This window comes from Lepisosteus platostomus, chromosome 2 (genome assembly GCF_059453375.1).
Source record: "Lepisosteus platostomus isolate fLepPlt1 chromosome 2, fLepPlt1.hap1, whole genome shotgun sequence".
Taxonomy (NCBI): domain Eukaryota; kingdom Metazoa; phylum Chordata; class Actinopteri; order Semionotiformes; family Lepisosteidae; genus Lepisosteus; species Lepisosteus platostomus.
This window is the reverse complement of record NC_142612.1, coordinates 8277444-8298209: the sequence shown is the minus strand read 5'-3', so window position 1 is coordinate 8298209 and position 20766 is coordinate 8277444. Positions and strand designations below refer to the sequence as shown.

At 42.8% G+C, this 20766-nt stretch overlaps 1 protein-coding gene across 1 annotated transcript in view; it reads right to left on the bottom strand.

The window, feature by feature from the left end:
• The window catches only part of kpna3 (karyopherin alpha 3 (importin alpha 4)), a 35141-nt gene that overhangs the window by 2836 nt on the left and 11539 nt on the right, over window positions 1-20766 (bottom strand). Inside the window, exons 3-15 of the mRNA XM_088648882.1 lie at window positions 13116-13205; window positions 12773-12802; window positions 12423-12475; window positions 10435-10530; window positions 9032-9117; window positions 8630-8716; window positions 7797-7966; window positions 5098-5142; window positions 4371-4502; window positions 2084-2212; window positions 1346-1450; window positions 617-688; window positions 51-213 (exon numbers count right to left, since the gene is read on the bottom strand). Of these exons, the coding sequence (XP_088505008.1) occupies window positions 51-213; window positions 617-688; window positions 1346-1450; window positions 2084-2212; window positions 4371-4502; window positions 5098-5142; window positions 7797-7966; window positions 8630-8716; window positions 9032-9117; window positions 10435-10530; window positions 12423-12475; window positions 12773-12802; window positions 13116-13205 (1258 nt within the window). The remainder of the gene's footprint in view (window positions 1-50; window positions 214-616; window positions 689-1345; window positions 1451-2083; window positions 2213-4370; window positions 4503-5097; window positions 5143-7796; window positions 7967-8629; window positions 8717-9031; window positions 9118-10434; window positions 10531-12422; window positions 12476-12772; window positions 12803-13115; window positions 13206-20766) is intronic.

Sequence of the window (20766 nt, the reverse complement as noted above, 5' to 3'; positions counted from 1 at the left end):
GCTGTACACCTTCGCTGTTGTACTCAATGTTGCCAGCTGCTGTACCTTACCTCCACACTCCTCTATGATTTCAGCTATTGTGCTCGCCTCTTCCCCAGCCATAATTAAGATGTTTTTCAGCCCGTCTAGGACCACCTGGACCACCTGCGAATCCTTCACCGACAGCAGGTTGCAGAACGGAGGGATGACATTCTGCTGCACCAGGTACTCCACCTGGAGAAATGGGAAAGACATCAGCTGCAGCCTTGGCTCATCCGAAGCACATGATTTTGCCCGCTTTCTGGACGCAAGCATGAAAAATAACTGCTCAGTCCTAGGAATTCAATACTGGTGGGTAGGTAGAAAGTAAATGACTGAGAATGACAGTGACACATACATCTGATATAATTTCAGATATAATCAAGTTATCATCCAGATGTTGACATCTGTGCACTATACTAAACTGGGTTGAGTGTACTTCTGAAATAAAAACTATTCTGTAGCAAACAGAATGGAGAATGAATTAATCTCTAGCAGAGAAAAAATATATTTGGAATAAAGGGGAATTTATTAGGCACTAAGTTAGAAAATTTAGAAAATGAATAGGTTAAATGCCATTTCTTAAGGTTAAACTCACCTGATCTTTCCTTCCGCTTATTGTTAGGTTACTAATCGCCCAGGCTGCTTCTTTTTGCGTGCCAAAATCCCCCTATGTCCAGATACAAACAAACATCAAATGAGCTAGAAGTCATCATCGGTATCACCACAGACACTCCTACCAAACATGTCGTAGACGGTGCAGAAACCAGGGAGGATGCCTTAACATGACTTGGGGCTTTGGACTGTATCACTATAACGTATAAGCGCTGGGAATGAGCCTGTTCAGCATGACCAAAAAAGGCAAAGGATATAGTCTGCGCAGGAACACGACAGACCAGAAAATACCTTGGCACAGCAATTCAGGCCCGAGGCGTGCCTGTGAAGGTTAAACTCTTCAAGATGGCTCACTGAATGGCGTTGTGGAATGAGTCACACTCCCAAGACGTGAGGAGTTTCTGTCGTGCTGGAAGGCACTGATCTCAGCTGGGCACATCCCTGCATTTGCAGGGGCATGAAAGTGAGGGCAGGCTTCCTCCACTGGGATGTTAGCAATGGTTGGACAAGTGGCAACAGGTTGTACGACCCTTCAGGCTCAGCTCCAGCCTGCTCTGCAACAGCCACCGATCCACATGGAATTTGTCGGAATTGACCGAGGCAACAATCTCAATTCTTTACACCAGTGGAGTTAAGACTCAACGAATATCAAAGGGGCTAAAACGAATTACAAAAGTTTCAAACTGCATTTCTGAAATGGACCTTACCGCACCTTAGCCAGCTGATGTATGATCATTGGAATCAAGCCAGCATCTATCACCGCCTGGACCTGCTGCTGGTTCCCAGCTGTGATGTTCGAAAGGAACCAGACGGCTTCCTAAACCACAGACGCAAAGAAACAGAATAAGTTGTATAGCTAGAGTTAAGTTTTAAGTTATAAAAGCAAAAAGTAGACACTTGCATCCTCATGCAGTCATCTGTGACTTCTTCCAATCAGGGTCACAAGCTGAATATTACTACTGCTAAACAAGGTCTAGAGGAGCTCTGCTTCGAGCCTAAGCTGTTTAAATATACATGAAACTGATGAAAAGCCTGTTTAAAGATTCAGAATTCAATATCAGCAAAACAATGTACCCAACTGTCAAAATATCTTAAGTCAACTTTCAGGTTTAATAAATTATGCCACTATGATCCACACTTCCATACCGACAAAAAAACCCTTAAGCATAGTTTTATTTAGTATAAACAGACTGTAAGGAAGAAATATGTCCTTGCACTCTAAATACAAGTGCCACGTCCTCGAGAACAAACCCTTTTCTTCTTTTTTTAGTATAGGGAATTAAGTGAATTACAATGCTTTAATTCAAACCAAAAAGCAATGTAACAAGCAATTTTGCCACTCTCATCTCAGGCTCGACAAGCAGCCTGAAATGTACTCAAAGGAAAAAAAAAGCCTACTAATGGCTCCTGGACTTCATAAGTGGTTCCTTTACCTTGAACAACAGCTTACCTTGTTTATCTTCTCTTTCGGGTGTGTTAGCAGGTTGGGGAAGTGTGAGAGCACATCACAATTCAACACCACTTGAGTCTGTTCATCAGTGCCAGTCACAATGTTCCCCACTGCCCTCAACGCAGCAGTCTGCAGGAAAGAGCCCATGGAAATTTCACACAGGTAACATTAACACGCAAGACTGGGCTTGCAAGGTCCCACGTTTAACACAACACACAAAACATTAGCTTACGAAGAAAACACAATCTGAAGCAAACGTAAATGTACCCTGTGTGTGGTGATGGCACTATTTTATTAGAACACAGTGCGCAGGGATACCATACATGACTGGGTTCTGGGGTCAGAGGTCAGGAGAGAAAGAGTGGAGAGCGGTCTGTCAGTCCATTTAGCGATCGGTGTCATGTTATATATTTACTTTATTAAAGCCATTTAAACATCTGTACACCTCTGAATTATTTCTAAGCATAACACTACACCCTGGAAGGAATTCAAAAGAAGGTGTAAATACAATCCCACACTGTAATCCACTATCTGGAGTCTTAAGACAAATATTTCACTTATTCAAAGGATCTGGCTGTTTGCTGCAGTTACTGCTTCAGGGATTCATTTACAGCCACTGGCTCTTTCTCTACAGTCTACATGCTCTCTTGACGGCTTCAAAGCTAGCCGAGATGAAATGCTTCAGAGGGAGAGGAAAAGACAGGAAAAAACGGTTCACATTTTTAGCCTAACATGCTGGTAGCATCCAAAGTTTTCACTGCTATGATGAAACGGTATTTGATTTGAATGTTTTATATAAACACAAAATATTATGGTTAAAATAATCAACGTGTACATGGAACAGAAATTTGATTTACACCTGCAATGAGCTTGCAATTTACACAGAAGCGGTCACGTGTTGTGAAAAACAGAATTTCTTACTACCCTGAAAAGCCGACACGCTGCCATAAAACCAACATCGACAAAAAAAATCCTTTGAAGACTTCAGGATGAAGGAGTATTTTTTTTTATTTGAAAAAAGAAATCACTATACGTAGCTTAACGACATGATCAAAAATGGGTTAACGTGAGGAATGAGAATGGGAAGAAATTTTTCACTTGCTTAATGCAATGCTCAGAATACAAAGTTTTGTCTCACAGGGGGGGATACAACTCTCCAAAACGCAGTCCTTGAGTCTCAAACAATACAGCATTGTTTGAACCACTGAGCTCCAACTCAAAAGCACAGCAAGACAGCGCTGAGGCCAAGCCTGCGCAGTGATGACTCAGCTACAGTCGACAAAAACTACCAGACAGAACCAGGGTGTGAATCATGTGCTAATTCCCCAAAGGCACCTACTGCCATCACACTGGGGCTGCACTGTCTGGTTCAGAATAAGTGAGCATGCAACATGAACTCCAGCAAAAGATGCTTGACTACACTACAGCATGCTTTCCTTTCTCATGGGACACGCACATAGTAACCATCTAACCTGCACAACCTGATGGACAGCATCTTAGCAACTATCTCACGATACATTTCACCTTTCCGATGATGGGCTGAAGACAACGAAAACGCTGTAAAACGAAGCTCTGGAATCCCAACGGAAATATTCAGAAATCACAGAAATAGAAAATGACAAAACGTTTTGATAGTTCTAAATTGGCATGAGCCCATGCAATTCCTACGAACGTCAAACCTTGAACCGAGTTAAGAGCTCGAGGCGTAATGTAGTTAAAACTCGTCTTGCAAGCGTTTAGCGCAGTGGCACGGCTGCTAGCCCAGCTGCCTCACAGCTCCAGGACTCTGGGAACAATTCCGTCCTGGACTGCCTATCTGCTTGGAGTTTGCAAACGCACGTTTACACCAGGTGCTCCGGCTTTCTTCCATTTGACCTCGTGCATTCTGGGAAGATTTGATTGGCTGTTCTAAATTGTCCCCTTCTGAGCGATCCCACGACTGACTGGCATCTCGTCCAGAGGGAGAGGATAGCTAGGCTGTCAGTCCTGCCTTGCACCCCGTGCTCCTGGGATAGACTCCAGATCGCTACGAACCTCCTCAGGATAAGCAGCTTACTAATGATAATGGACAGGGCTTAAAAACGCAGCCAAAAAAAAAAAACCATGAGAGAAGCACAACTAAAAACAGACTGTCCTAAAACTTTGAATAGAATGGCAGAAAACCTAGCAGCTGGGAAAACTGTAAAAATCTGAAATCCCCCACAAGGACGGTCTCCCATTACAAAGTTTTTGCCACGTTCTGTTTTCATGCAACACCACCAAGCATCTTCTCTAACTGCATCTTTACCTGAACTTTGACCTCTTGATGGCTGAGTAGTGGGACTAGGAAGGGCACCACTCCAGAATCAATGACCATCTGGATTTGTTCATTCCCCCCATCTGTTAGGTAGGATAGGGCCCAGACTGTGTCCACCAGGATCTGCCAGGATTAAGAATTTCAGAATTAAGCGCGCACCTTTATCCCCGATTGAATTCTTCTTATTACAAGACAGGGCTTGCACTGGATCCACTGTATACTGCTAAATACAGAACTGGAACATTCCATTTCTTAAAACCGTTTCTCCAACTTTGGTAGGCCCTCCTTGGAATAATGTTATAAATAGTACAGCTAATGAGAAGCCTTGGCATGCTTTCGATGTCAAAAAGCAAGCTACAGTGATCTGTAGTACACTCCGATACTTCTGTTCAGTAACAAAATTAAGATATCTTTCTTTCGAAAACCACTGAAATGGTAAAAAGTAAAATTAACTAGAGAAACACCTAATACTCATGTCGGCCAAAGTTTCAATACAAGAAAAACTACTGAAGAATAAGAAATTATGTCTGCAAGTTTCAAGTTTAAAACCATATAAGTATCTATTATCCTAAACTTCATGCAGAAATGCAGCATTTCTGTAGTATTGATGTTACTGATGCAAACAACCACAACAGCATTGAAATCTGAAGTCACATGGGGAGGGTTTTTGTTTTTACTCTAAGAAGGAGAAGTTAAGCACAGAGAGGATGGTACTTACATTGATGTCCGTATGATATATTAGAACACACAATGCTGGCAAGATCTGTGAAAACAAAACAAGAACGTTAACTAGCTCTGCTATACTTCCTTACTCCTGATGAACAGAGACGGCAACTAATGACTTTTGACCCCCAGAGTCCAGTGACTCAGTTATGACTTAATCCTTAGGCGGCACATGTGGGTGGTTCTCGTTACAAAATATCAGGTAAAACTTCCAGTTTTTGCATGAAAAAAATCAAAGAAATGAAGGGCTCTTTTACCCTGTTCTCTGCTGTCTGTGCAGATATTTTAATTCTTTGGTGACTCAGTAGCATTTGATAGTAGAGAGTAGGATGATCAATTATGCACAAGAGAAAGTGGAGTGTTTTGTTTTTAAATATTCTAAGGACGTTTTTAATGAATACTTGTTGCTTATACTGAATTACACATATAATCCAGATTGTGACTGCTAAAATGAAAGGAGTAATTTGTATGTCACAAACTAAGCAGCAATTTTAAACAGCTCAGTTTCTTTTTGTGTTTGAGGGATAGAAAGCATTTAAATTGGGGGGGGGGGGGGAGACACCTTGTGCTAAGAAGAAACCAATGTTTTTCTAAATTCAGTATTACTAGGTCAATAGGGACTTCTGAGTGGAATGGATAGGAATGAACAATCCTTTTTCCCCATGAAGCTATTCACTCCTTAAAGACTTACTTAATAGCTGATATTGATTGGGATAGCTATAAAATATATAAGCAAACTCAAAGCTGAATTCAAGCGATTTAGTTTAGCGGAAACCAGCATTGCTGCCTTGTAGCACTGGGGTCCTGGGTTCAGTTCCTGGGGTGGTATCTGTTAGGGGTCTGCATGTTCTCCTCATGTTTGCGGGCGTTTCGTCTGGGTGCTCTGGTTGGCTCCCACAGTCCAGAGACGTTACTGCTAGGGCAATAGGCTTCTGGGAAAACTGGCCCTGGTGTGCCCTGTGATGGCCTGGTGACCTTTGCTTGCCAGGATAGGCTCTAGGTCTCCCACCACCCAGAACTGGACAAAGGGGTTAGAAAATGGATGGATGGCTTAGTGAAAATCTATTTGTTAAAGTGTGCAATGGAACTATTACTTAATATATGGGATTTAATATTTAATGTGATCATCCGCATTAAATTTAAGTAACACTGTAATCGATTTCTACGGCAATCCTAAACCTTTAGATCACAAAAGAAATGCCTTTACATTGTTCCAACTGAATCAGGTTAAATCCTAACATATTTGCGCCATACTTCTCAAAACTAGAGGATAGTGTGAAAAAGCATTTTAAATCGTTTAATTCTTCAACTCCTCGGCTCGCAACAGACCATATGGCTTGAGCTGTAATGCCTTAACTTTCTGAGCTGTCTTCCCAATTCACTTTCAACTCTCAGTCTACAATGCTCAAAACCATCAAGGATCTAATTAATGCATTACATTTTGTAAAAACTGTACAGTCATTTTTGCAACTCCAATATAAAAAAATCAAATAGCCACTTCTTTAGATTCTGGTTCTAGATCAAAAATAATTCCTGTATGCTTTTAATGTACCCAAATTTCATGGTAGCATACCTTACATCTATCCAATAACCCAGACAAACAAAAAGTATAATTAAAAAAAAATTAAAGCCTTCAATATAAGATTTATGCACATCGTATGGCAATTATAGCCATCTAAAAGTCTCGGTCCCCGCATCAACACTTTGTGGTAATATTAAATACCAGACTTGGATTCATAGTTTGGAATCCCATTCTCACCCCTAAGCAGTATCCATTATATTACAAACAGACTGAATAGACAAAGCAGATTAATTAAATCTGTCTATATGGCCTGATTATTACTTTTGACAGCAACAGCACACTCAGAATTGTTTAATGGTTTTATGTGGGTTCATTCTGGAAAAGTGTACACCGACCAAACAGCCAAGGCTTATAATTTCAAAACATTTAGAAATTATACATTCTCCCTTAAAACCAATTATTTGCACATTTTAGAAATTACAACCAACACTACAAATTCTCAAAACATTAGACTTGAGAGGTTTATTATTTAACAATGGTATATTTAATTCATCAAGGGCTGGCTGTTAAAATTGACAGACTTTGCTCTACACAACACTTATTCAACTGTACAACTACTTCAACTAAATATGAAATCCTCCAGCTAAGAAGTGTAAAATTTAAATGAAGGCAGAATTAGGCCAATCTGTTTAATAAGCTGACTTCCAAAAAGCAATGTTAATGTACTAAAATACTAAAATACACTTAAGACAGAGATCTCTTATGAAAAGCTTATGAATAACCAAAATGATAAAAAACAGCTGCTGCACTGAGAGCACGAGGCTGTCACCCGGCTGGAGTTGTCCCACTGTTCTGGCAGCTCTGTGGCTAAGGATCTGCGCCTGTGGCTGGAAGGTTTTCCGGTTCAAATCCCGCAGCCGGCAGAGGAATCCTACTCCGTTGGGCCCCTGAGCAAGGCCCTTAACCCCAACTGCTCCAGGGGTGCTGTACAATGGCTGACCCTGCGCTCTGACCCCAAGCTTCTCTCTCCCTGTCTGTGTGTCTGAGGTATGGGAAAAGACGAATTCCTAATGCAAGAAATTGTATAGGGCTAATGAAGTGATGTTCTGTTACGTCGCACGGCCACAGCAGGATCACATCAGAGCCTGATCAGTCCTAGCCCTGATCCTTACCTCCTGCACTGTCTCCATGGGCGGTGGGGGGTCTTTGTTCCGGCACAGGTTGACGATCACCCAGGTGACGTTGCGCAGGAAGGTGATGGGAATGGAGGGGTTGATGAAGGACAGGAGGGGCTTGACGACCCCCAGAGAGATGACGTAGTCTCTACACTGGGGCCCGTCCCCTGCGAGGTGGGGAGACAAGGGAACACCGTGAAGGTGTCACCGGGGCTGGAGTGGCTCCACTGGTGTGCCGTTAAGCACACAAAGCAACGTTTTTAAAAAGCCTTCCCATTTGACTTAAAAGACCGCACAGAAGTGTGATGAGCACAGCTGGATTACTTGCTGTAGACGCCATACCCAATCTCAACACTCCTCACTGTTACAAATGTTGTTTTTTTGCATGGAAAAAATGCAAATAGGAATATCCAGGACTTGACTGCAATGTTACACCCCCAAGTGATTAAAAAACTCTGTTTGTATAATCCACCATGAGGATTAGACCTCATGTGCAAACTGGAATGTCTTCACAGCTGTGCACGTTTGCTCTGCAGTAACATCTCTTTTCTGGGATGTGTTAACTGCAGCTACTGACAACGATGTACCCCTTCTGTGTTTCCAGGAACCCCCCTATTTTAACTGCTAGCTCTGTTACATGGACAGCAAACAGGTCGTAACTGAGGATGATGAAGGACGGAAAATTAAACTACAGGGCCAAGCTGGAATTCACCCAAATGTCCAACAGGGAGCTAGCTATTCAGAACCTTTTCCCATTCATTTTAAAACACCCAAGGTGTGCTGCAGCTACTGTCAGTGCGCAGGCAATGTTGTAATCTGATGTTACTCACCAATGATATTTCCCAGAGCCCAGACTGCTTGCTCACATACATTCTGGTGAGGGGAATGCAGCAGTCGCAGGAAGAGTGGCACAGCATCTGCACAGCAATATGTCTGCATGTCAGAGACCCAATACTTTTCCATGGAGAAAACTGCTAAGTGCTGTGGAAATCTTTTTCAGGACTGTAGAAGCCATCTAAAAAACCTACACAACTTAAGCAAGAAGAATTGTTCACAGATTATGGAACCGATACAAATTTACAGCACCAAATCAAAGCTGGAGGGGATGATGATAATGTTGGTGGAATAAAATCTAAATTTAACCCAATACAGCAATTCACAACACAGGTCCTTTTCATCTAAAAAGCATCACACAGTAATGAAGAAAAGAAAGGCAGGGACATTCTCCTTACTGGATTTGACCACAGCTTGGGTTTGTGCAGAAGTACCAGATGCAATGTTAGTCAATGCCCAGGCAGCTTCAAACTGCAAGGATGGACTGCAAAATAAAAAAAGGATTAAGGGATTATTCACAATCAGTACAGTCAAAATGGGACTGAGAGAAATAACATACTGCTCACGATGACTCAGAGGAGCTGCTGCACATGAACTGGGACTTTCCACTGGCTTCTGTGTAGCACCAGGCACTGTTTTAGTTTCTGCCAACAGTATAAGTTCCTGGGAAGCAACCTACATTCTTCTGCTTTTTAAATCGCAGTATAACTTGGTATAATTTGCTATGGATATGCAAAAAAAAATCTCATGGCAAATGAATACAATATTACATACTTCTGTAAGTAGTGAGTCAGTCTGTCCACTAGTACAAATTGTCTTTTGTGTGCTAAGTTCCAGCTGTTAAAGGCATGGGAGAAACTTCCCTGAAATCCAGCCATTTTTTCCCCAAGTAAAAACAGTACTTTGCCCAGTGTGGCTGCAGGTCACTTTTAACACAAAGCCCACTTGATGGATTCTTCAGAGACACTCAAGACTGGCTCCATGCTCAACACTGACTTCTTTACAGCTCTCGGAATCTGATCACTTTCTTTTGAAGCAATGAGTGACTTTTAATTATAGGGGAGAAAAGTAGTCTACAAGCATTCCAGGGGCTCGTTTTGCCGTTTTCCCATGTACGTCAACAGGTTTGCTTGAAACAATGGCCATGAAATTAACTTCTACAAACTCTCCGTATTATAACACTTATTCATAACCATATTTTGGATGATTTCCATCACTGATGAGTTTGTGGCCAACGGCCAGAGCTGAAAATAATTACCAAAGCCCAGCTCTTGACAACTTTAGCTGAAATTATATCCCCAACTACAAGAAAAATGAAACAGCTTGACTCTTAACATAAGAATGCAAAAAGAAACTGCGAAGGTGGTGAATTTAGCTGGTAGTAACCTGATATAGAAACAATCCCAATTCTACTTTAGATATTTACTATTCCTATTTTACGATGTATCCCTCACCTAGCTCCAGACCTGCATGTCTTTCAGTATAAACAACGGTCTCTTGTTTTCTGTCCTGAATGCTCCTAAATGTAATTTCCACGAGTATGGCCAGCATCTCAAATTGTTGGTGTTGGATCTAGCTGACAGGCAGTGAGGAATTAGTATGGTTCCTCTCTTCTGTACTGGCTCTAAAGCTCTACTATTGCAGAGCACTGCACCATTTTAACACTGGTTAAGTTAAATTCAATAACTTAACTACGAATCCAAGCAGCCTTTTAAGTCTTTGTATTTCTCTCTAAATGCCCCAAGTTCTGCAAACATTACCCGTTTCAGTATAATGATGGACATTTGGAAAAAAAACTTACTTATCGTCCCGCTCCAGGCATTTCACTAGAATGGGAAGGATTCCAGATTTTATCAAGTCGTCGATGGGGGGGTTTCTGTCACTGGAAAGTAATTTTCTGCAAGCACAAAACATGTAAAACAAAAGTTAAACCCTAAGACAGCACATCCTGGATTGCGCTGGTTCCAGCAGGTGCTGTAGCCGACACAATGAAAATGAAAACACACGAGAAGCGTGTGCATCTGCAACTACTCCAGCTGCATCAGAATCGGGAGTGTAATAAGGAAAAAAAGTAAAAGCTCTTGTGGGGGGGGGGAAAAACAAACACATACACAATTTGCAAGTCACAATTTCTCCCCTCATATAAAGCCAATATGAAAAATGTTGGGCTAAGAACAGCCAAAAATACTTTAAGCATAAAAATGTGCTTATGTAAATACATTCTTTTTGAGAGTCATTCTGGCCAATCTTAAGAGGAACCTCTCCTTTTCCACTCTACCAGAAGCAGCGCTCGAGTCCGCATGGGCACGCCTCCAGCTGTTATGACCATTCGCCAAGTTGTTCTCTAATACAGCAGACGACATCCCACACACTTCACTCTGTCAGACACAATGGGCACGAACACAGGCAGCACACACTTTCGACTGGACTCCATTCACTTCAGTACAAAAACGGTAAGGATGGCTCCGTCACACTGACTCTCACAGTGCCACTAGCTAGTACCACAAGCTTCTGTTCAGTTTCATATGAGCCACTTTTATTGTAGAGAGTATGAAGTAACAGCCTCCATCGTGAAAGCTGTGAAAAAAGGGGCAGGATACACAAACTATAAAAGACCTTTTCTCAACCAAGGCTACTCAATGGCCAGAATAAGAATTCACAGTAAAGCATTTACAGGTATAATTCAAAATTTAACTCAATACAGCTACTACAATAAAACGTAACTAGAAAACTGTCAGTTTTGCAGGCTTCCCAGCAAACCCTTACTTCCCAGCTCACTTCAGCAGCATGAATGAGAATCTAGAACGATACCTACTGAACCTGAAGTTCACAGAGCAAAATGCTTTTGAAGAGCAGCGCTAGTGTAAACCGGAACATGAAGCAGAGCAGGGGATGTCCCACGAGGAGTGTAAAAATATATCACTGCAACTGTGAAGGGCCAGTATAACGCAGGTCCGACTGTAGGAGAAACTCTGCCTAGTTTCAAGCTGTGCAGTGGTACATAGAAATTTCGAAACAAAAATGTGCTTAAGTCCCAACTGCCTTTCATACAGAAACCCCAGCTTTCAATACACAAAGAAAAAAAAACAGCAAGTTGTCTACTTAAACTGAAGGAAACCACCTACTATGCTCTTGCCCTGTTTTCAGGTAATGCGGGGAACCCCAGCATGCTTAATGGATAAACTAATTCCATTGTACTCAGGAATCTCAACAGATACGCAAGATCCCCAGTGCCCTGCTGTCAGGACTGATTCAGGCCTGAGACACTCATGTCCATACCAACTGCCCAGCATCAGGGTGGCTTGAACTGCTGGGAGCCAGGCTGTGATGAACAAAACCCTTTTACTCCCCTCATGTACTTCTCTGGGAAAATATCCGGAATGCCTTCTGGTTTGGAGCTTTTTACAGCGCTCTTGGTATACACAGTGAGATCGTGAAGAGGGCTAGTGGTGGAAGACTGTTGTAGCCTCTATGAAGCTCTGCAGCCTTACACTCTCAGGTAAACGGCCATAAATGAAAAACTCCAGTGAGCCCCCAAACAAAAGTAGAATTTGAGGGCAAAGTTAAAAGCCAAAATTGCCCACAGGGCTGGTACCGATTCCTCCTCCGTCCTGGCATAATTCAAACAACCTGTATATTAGTTTATGGGAAGCGAAAGGTCACGTTCAGTCAATGAAAGCTTTTGGAAAAAAAACACTACAAGAACACAAATGAAGCCTTAGGGTATAGGTGAGGTTTTATGCCTTTGTTGGTGCTGCAGTAAGTATGACACCCCCCAGTCCTCCTCACCTTGCAGCCTGCACTGCGCTCAGCTGTACCACTGCATTATCACTGGTGGCGTTCTTCAACGACAAGAGAGAAGGGAAAAATCATGTTATTACAGCACTGTATTCCTCAAAATTAACAGCTGTGCAACAAGAAATGACATCCATCCAACCCCTAGAGCCACTTATCTAAATGGATACTTCTGAGTCTGTCACGTTATCAAGTTCGAGTGAACATTAACGATAAAGAGTCCCAAGAAAACAAACAGCTGGTGCCACCTACTTCTGAAGTTGTAAGAAGACCTCCCACCCCACCCCCTCACCATTCGTCTTGTCAAATGGAAAACACTGCAGTGGGATGGAGTCGAGGCTTACCTGTAAGATGGCATCTAGTGTTACATTTTGCTGAAAAACAAACAAATGAGAAAGTTAGTCCAACTAGGCCTAAACATGAGAATCCAACACACTTTTTCCACAAGCCAGGTAAAGGAATAGCAAGAGGCAGTAGTTAAGGCCCCGGGCTTTTCAACATAGGGCCATGGACTCATGTTTGCATTGTGCATATTGTAGTTGAATCACTCTGCAAGGTACTTCACCCCAGCTGCTTCACAGTACCCCATAACCTGAGAGGTCTTAGCCCCACTGCGTCAAGGGCATCTTCACTGCCGAGGAAGCAGTGCAGCTGTGCGGTTCAATTCAGGAACCACAACAATCTTACCCCTTTGAAATCAGCATCTACATCAGAGTCTTCTAGGCTTTCTTCTTGTGGCACATTTCGCTTCTTCAGTAGGTGCTCATCTCTTTTGTTCTGAAAGAAAGGGGAATGCAAATGACACATCTGAAAGCACTAGCCCCGCACGTGCTCACAGCCGAGCCAAGACCATATACGTGAATGGTCCGAGTCAAGCGGACGTCGATGGCCTTACAACTGTGCCTGAATTCAGGCATCACCTTTGGCTAGAGCAGAGAGCAGTCACTGCTTTCAACATTCACTTTTAAAGCTTTGCACCTATAGCTGCCTGGACTGCACACAGATCGACTAACGACTAACGGGTCAATTCCACCCTTGTTTTCTCAATAATAAACTATTATAATGTGCTACAGACTGCAAACTTTCAAGTCCACAGTAGTGACTTGTGTTTTATGGTGACAGCACAATCTCAATCGCATACCTCCAGCTCCTACTAGGCCTTCTGACACTTGCCACGCATTTGCCATTGTCACCTGACTTACATCACTTCATTTCCTGTTGTATTACGGTCTCCCCTAACCTGGCTGGGGAACCCCTCGCAGGTTTGTAAATGCTTTAAGCAGCAGGTACTCAGACCACAACATCTGGGTTTCGGTGACATTGTTTCCACTGAACATCAAAATTGAATCTATCCCTGTATTTTTTTCCAAAGAACGGCGCATACAAATTTTAGATCTCGCTTCGGTGTTTTTGGGTACATTTGAATTGATTATGCATGCCAGCAGCCATATCACTCTGCAATTCACAACTGGCAGCCCACTGAAGCTAAGCAGGTGTGAGCCTGGTCAGTATCTGGATGGGAGACCTCCTGGGAAAAACTAAGGATGCTGCTGGAAGAGGTGTTAGTGGGGCCAGCAGGGGGCACTCACCCTGCGGTCCATGTGGGTCCTAATGCCCCAGTATAGTGACAGGGACACTATACTGTAAACAGGCGCTGTCCTTTGGATGAGATGTAAAATCAAGGTCCTGACTCTTTGGTCATTAAAAATCCCAGGATGTTTCTCTAAAAGAGTAGGGGTGTTACCCTGGCGTCCTGGCCAAATTTCCCATTGGCTTTTACCAATCATGGCCTCCTAATAATCCCCATCTATGAAATGGCTTGATCACTCTGTTCTCCTCCCCACTGATAGCTGGTGTGTGGTGAGCTTTCTGGCGCACTATGGCTGCCGTCGCATCATCCAGGTGGGGCTGCACACTGGTGGAGGGGAGTCCCCATTACCTGTAAAGCGCTTTGAATGGTGTCCAGAAAAGCGCTATATAAGTGTAACCAATTATTAATAATGCATGATGGCCCCTTCATTACAGTTGTTACGGCACAGAGAAGAGGCGATTTCACCTATTGAATTGGAATATTGAATATTGAATAGGAAAGACATTCCCTCTTATCAGGGGAATGTCTTTGTGCCACGAAGGTTTAGTGTAGCAACCAGACTGGGGGAACAGGAGGTCCGACTGTAAAGGCCTGGGCAGCAGTGTCCGGTCACGTGTAGTGGATGCGAGGGGCAGCACGCTGTTACAGTTGTTAGCATTTGTACCTCGCAGCGCTGGGGCCCTGGGTTCGATTCCAGGTCTGGATGCTATCTGCGAGGAGTCTGTACATACTCCCCATGCTTGCGTCAGTTTCCTCCCACAGCCCAAAAACATACAGGTCAATTATCCGGCTTCTGGGAAAACTGGCCCAGGAGGGAATCTGTGTACTTGTGTCTGTATTTCCCTGTAATGGACTGGCTTGCCAGGATAGGCTCCGGCTTCCCTATGACCCTAAATAGGATGAAGTGGTTAGAAAATGGATGGATGGATAGTGCTCGACAGAACCTGAATGCACAGTGCTACAGTGATAAAGGCTTGGGACTTACTGTCAGCATTCCAGCAGGACAAAGAATGTCATCATTCTGCTCACATAACTGCCTCGCGAGAGGAGAATGTGACTTATGCTGGGAACTGCTCGCCGGGCTTGAATGACATTGAGCACTTGTGGGATGAGCCGAGACAAGCGAACAAACACATACCTACTGAGGCTGAGGATTGAGAGAATCCCCCAAGACAGCATCTGCAGCCTGGTGCAAAGAATATGTGGCAGATGCAGAAGCTTGTATTTCTTCCAGTGATGGCTGCACAAGCCACTAGCCTGAGTCTGTCACCATAAAACCCCCTACTGATGACAAGTGACACTCAGCGTAATGAATCTGCCTGTATCCTGCCATGTCTGTTCAATAAAAAGTCAGTGTACCTGATACAAAACGGACAGCTGCCTTCCTGACAATAACTGTATTTGGTCCAATTATAAGTGAATTTTGTATGATGACTGGTATATTTCAGCAGCCTGGTGGGGATGGCGGGTCATGCGATTTGGTCATGTTACTGAGTTATTAGTGGCGACAGTCTTTATGCCACAGACATTTAACTCCAATTATTCAGCGTCAGATGCTGGAGGAACCCAGCGAACCCCATGTGTCCTGCACACACATAAGATGGGTCTTCATGGCAAAGTGCAGCAGCCTGGCAGACAGGCAACCACTTGCACTAACGCACACAGAACACAGGAAAGGACTGTTCCTGAATCTTGTCTCCCACTTGGTTAAAAATTAATCACCGCAGGTTCTGCACCTTCCAAAGTCAAATATTTATCTCATGCCACAGATTACATGTTGGTTTTGGCAAAATTTGTGTTGGAAGTAACCAGGGACAGAAGAATCTCTTTCACAGGCTCTACTTAAAGCTTTGGCCACAAAGCAGTAGTATTTAATTTCTACTTGGTAAAAAGGAGATCCCCCTTACATGGTATAGGTCATTTTACATACGTGTTTATTGAAGTACAAGCAATGCGATTCTGCCATTCATGACTCATGCTCATTAAAAAATGAGTTAGCATAAGGACTAACATATTTATAAAACCACCAGTCATCCCGAGTTGCAAGAACCTATTTTAAACCCACAACCTCACAAGCACTTTCATAAACAAACTGACCCGCATGTAACGAAGCACCGGCTCGATGTAGCGTTAATGCAGGCTTCCTCTCCTGCACTGCTGCTTAATATAGCTCAGTTCTGTCAGCTGAGCTGCAATAGCTGGCTCATAGCCTCAGAGCTCCGTGGGTCCCAGGTCTCCGAGCATAGAGGGGAATCCTTCTGCACTGCATCCCAGCAGCAGGGCTTGGCCACCAGGTGCCAGGTTAAGACCTCATTGACAGACGTAAAAAGCTGTGCCACAAACTCCACCTTCTCTTATCCAGGACCCTAATCAATAAGCAACCCCCCCGCCCCCACAAAAACCAACCCAATTTTTCAGCCTGGGATATAAAACAATCCAGCTCCAATCATCCAATATCTCCCTTACAGGAAAAAAAAAACAGATGAATTTAGCCTGTTTTGTTAACCATCTGATCCAAGGATATCATCCAGCTTTTTCTTAAAAAAAGCCAGGGTACCAGCTTTAACGATCAAGAACTACCCCTTGATCTTGGTCACAAGTTTATCATACATAAGTGTTACCCTAAAGTGACATGAGCACTACATCACCTCATTAGAGAAAGCTGAATAGATAAGAATGATGGTTAAATACTGAACTTGTTGAATCCAAACCTGCTGTTAAATCAAGAAAGAAAAACACAGTGGAACCAATTTGCCACGCTTATCAAGAGAACACTACCTTCAGGATGTTAGAGGCTGCACTACGTCAGAGCACACACTCTCACTGTCTCGAGTGTTTAAAGTTGGCCATTTCTAACCTAGAAAGACATTACAGCCAAACAGCCTGTGTTGCCCATAATCTGGCAGACCAGGAGTCACAACACCTTGCCAAGAGTACTGGGAATGTCAAAGCATGACTGGACTAGACTGCTCTGTACAGCTGCTAGAGAACTCCTTTGCTCAGCACTAACCCGATCAGGTCAAAGGATCTTGCCTGCTAATGTTCCTACGGGCTCATCCTGACGTGACCACACTTCAGCGTGGTTGTGCAATAACAGCTTTCTAATGAAATGTGCTCCATGCCTGTCCAAGGTCTAGGTAGCATGTTCAGCCTGGTGCCATGAATGTATAGTTTATATTGCTTTCAAGACAGGCAAGTCACACTCACAACTTGTCTGTCTTGCACGGTGGGCCCCCTGTTGATCAACCATGTTAATAACAAATGTTTATCAGCATCATCTGCTCAAACACATGTGGTGTGCTTGCGATAAAAAATCTGCCATTTTCCTGATACTTTTGCATATTAGTTGCAGCTTAAAAGCATGAGAATCTTTTAATGCTCAGTATAACAGAATGGCAATGCGCTTGACAGCACTGGGTTTATTAGTACGCAGAAACTGGATTCCAAAAGGAACACTTCACCTTTAAGGGTTTTAATAGGCCTGGAAACAGCCTTTAAACACCACTTTGTGTTTAAAGCTTGATTTTTCCCCCCTTTCATTTGACCTTAAACTGCATGGAGTGGCCAAGACTTGCCACACTGACTATTTTAAGCCGTGTGAAGCTGTTGGTGTAAGGGCTTTGGATTCAAAGCAGAAAGAAGCATCAAGTGGAAGTGGGTTATATTTCTCGGGGTGAGGATCAGCACATGTACCCTTAGCTTCAGCACAATGGCCAACTGTGTAAAGTGGTCCAAATGTTACATTGGCAGGGATGAAAGCGTCAAACTAAACTGAAATCCTGGCAAGAGAATCTTCTGACAACATGACTGAAACAGGGAGGGGATCTTGAGGTAGAAACAGCTGATGTAGATCTTCATTACAAACAGCAGATCTTAACCCAATATACTGAAGCAAAACCCAACTAAGCACATCCAAAAGAATATCTAAAATGCAGATCACCTAACTGCTTGGCATCAGTGTTTTAATTGCAACACGTTACGTGACGGCTTACTAAGAACTTAAATTTAAATTGTGTGTGAGCTGGCCGCATAGTTTTCTGTTGGCTGGTGGGACCTAAATAAGCCAGCATGTACCCAGGAACTAACAAGTAGGTGAAGGGGTAAAAGATCACCACAGGAAAAAACATCTTAGGCGTTTTTAGTTTGCTAGTTTGTAAGATGCAAAACAGCTCAAGTGGTAGGAAATATATAAAAAATGACTGTGCTGTAAGCATAAACACTCATTTTCAATGTTGAGATATTGGACATCACACCAGATTTGCTGCTCACAGCAGGAGAAAGCTTGAGGGAAGAGAAAAGAAGGCCCTTCAGCTACACAGCCTACCATAACGTAAGAACACTGAATACAAATCATCAGAAAATGTATTCTTAATATTTGAATCGTCCACTCTGAGATCATTGCAAGCACTTATCAAGTCAAACATTACATTTCTAAAACCCAATGAGTGCAGACACTTCAAGATAACAGGTCATGCACTAAGTATTTTAAGACAAAATGCTTTAATTTGCACTGACCATAACTGGGCCTACCTTATAAAAAAGTGGGAAAATACAGTGCCTTGCGAAAGTATTCGGCCCCCTTGAACTTTTCAACCTTTTGCCACATTTCAGGCTTCAAACATAAAGATATAATTTTTTTATTTTATGTGAAGAATCACCAACAAGTGGGACACAATTGTGAAGTGGAACGAAATCTATTGGATTTTTGAAACTTTTTTAACTAATAAAAAAATGAAAAGTGGGGCGTGCAAAAGTATTCGGCCCCTTTACTTTCAGTGCAGCAAACTCACTCCAGAAGTTCAGCGAGGATCTCTGAATGATCCAATGTTGTCCTAAATGACTGATGGTGATAAATAGAATCCACCTGTGTGTAATCAAGTCTCTGTATAAATGCACCTGCTCTGTGATAGTCTCAAGGTTCTGTTGAAAGCGCAGAGAGCATCATGAAGACCAAGGAACACACCAGGCAGGTCCGTAATACTGTTGTGGAGAAGTTTAAAGCCGGATTTGGATACAAAAAGATTTCCCAAGCTTCAAACATCCCAAGGAGCACTGTGCAAGCGATCATCTTGAAATGGAAGGAGTATCAGACCACTGCAAATCTACCAAGACCTGGCCGTCCCTCTAAACTTTCAGCTCAGACAAGGAGAAGACTGATCAGAGATGCAGCCAAGAGGCCCATGATCACTCTGGATGAACTGCAGAGAACTACAGCTGAGGTGGGAGAGTCTGTCCATAGGACAACAATCAGTCTTACACTGCACAAATCTGGCCTTTATGGAAGAGTGGCAAGAAGAAAGCCATTTCTCAAAGATATCCATAAAAAGTCTCGTCTAAAGTTTGCCACAAGCCACCTGGGAGACACCCCAAACATGTGGAAGAAGGTGCTCTGGTCAGATGAAACCAAAATCGAACTTTTTGGCCACAATGCAAAACGATATGTTTGGCGTAAAAGCAACACAGCTCATCACCCTCAACACACCATCCCCACTGTCAAACATGGTGGTGGCAGCATCATGGTTTGGGCCTGCTTTTCTTCAGCAGGGACAGGGAAGATGGTTACAATTGAGGGGAAGATGGATGCAGCCAAATACAGGACCATTCTGGATGAAAACCTGTTGGAGTCTGCAAAAGACCTGAAACTGGGACGGAGATTTATCTTCCAACAAGACAATGATCCCAAACATACAGCAAAATCTACAAAGGAATGGTTCACAAATAAACGTATCCAGGTGTTTGAATGGCCAAGTCAAAGTCCAGACCTGAATCCAATCGAGAATCTGTGGAAAGAGCTGAAAACTGCTGTTCACAAACGCTCTCCATCCAACCTCACTGAGCTCGAGCTGTTTTGCAAGGAAGAATGGTCAAGAATTTCAGTCTCTCGATGTGCAAAACTGATAGAGACATACCCCAAGCGACTTGCAGCTGTAATCGCAGCAAAAGGTGGCTCTACAAAGTATTAACGCAAGGGGGCCGAATAATTTTGCACGCCCCACTTTTCATTTTTTTATTAGTTAAAAAAGTTTCAAAAATCCAATAGATTTCGTTCCACTTCACAATTGTGTCCCACTTGTTGGTGATTCTTCACATAAAATAAAAAATTTATATCTTTATGTTTGAAGCCTGAAATGTGGCAAAAGGTTGAAAAGTTCAAGGGGGCCGAATACTTTCGCAAGGCACTGTACATATCCTCCAGTACATGAAAATCCTTTGCTGCACTGTTGGTTTTCAAATACTAATAAACTATAAAAATTCAGAAGCGTTATAAGAATGTAAACAGACTTTTATTGACTTTTAGCTCCCTCTTAAGTCCAGTTTGATGTGATCCAGCACTGTAAAATTTCAAAACAGAAGCAGCAAAAGGAACTTCTCATATTCTTCATTTTCACACTAGTTCTCAACAATTAAAAACTACAGGTTATACAAACATCCACATTTGCTTACTGTTGGTAAAAGCAGCATAAATTAATAGCATTTATGCTATAAATAAAGTCTTGGTCAAATATCTCTCCAAAACAGTTCCTCAGAGTGAGTGAACTCCATATCTACATTTGCAGTGTCGAGGGCTACCGCAGAGTAGACACCAGAGAGCCTGTGGCATTCTTTTCTGCTGCATTCCTTCGGCTTGTGTGAATATTCCAGTGAAACTGCGCAAGTTTATTCAGATCTGTGACACACTAACATGCAAACGCTAAACTGAGAAGAGAACACGCTATTCTAAGTAAAATACGGGCAAAGAGAATGAGG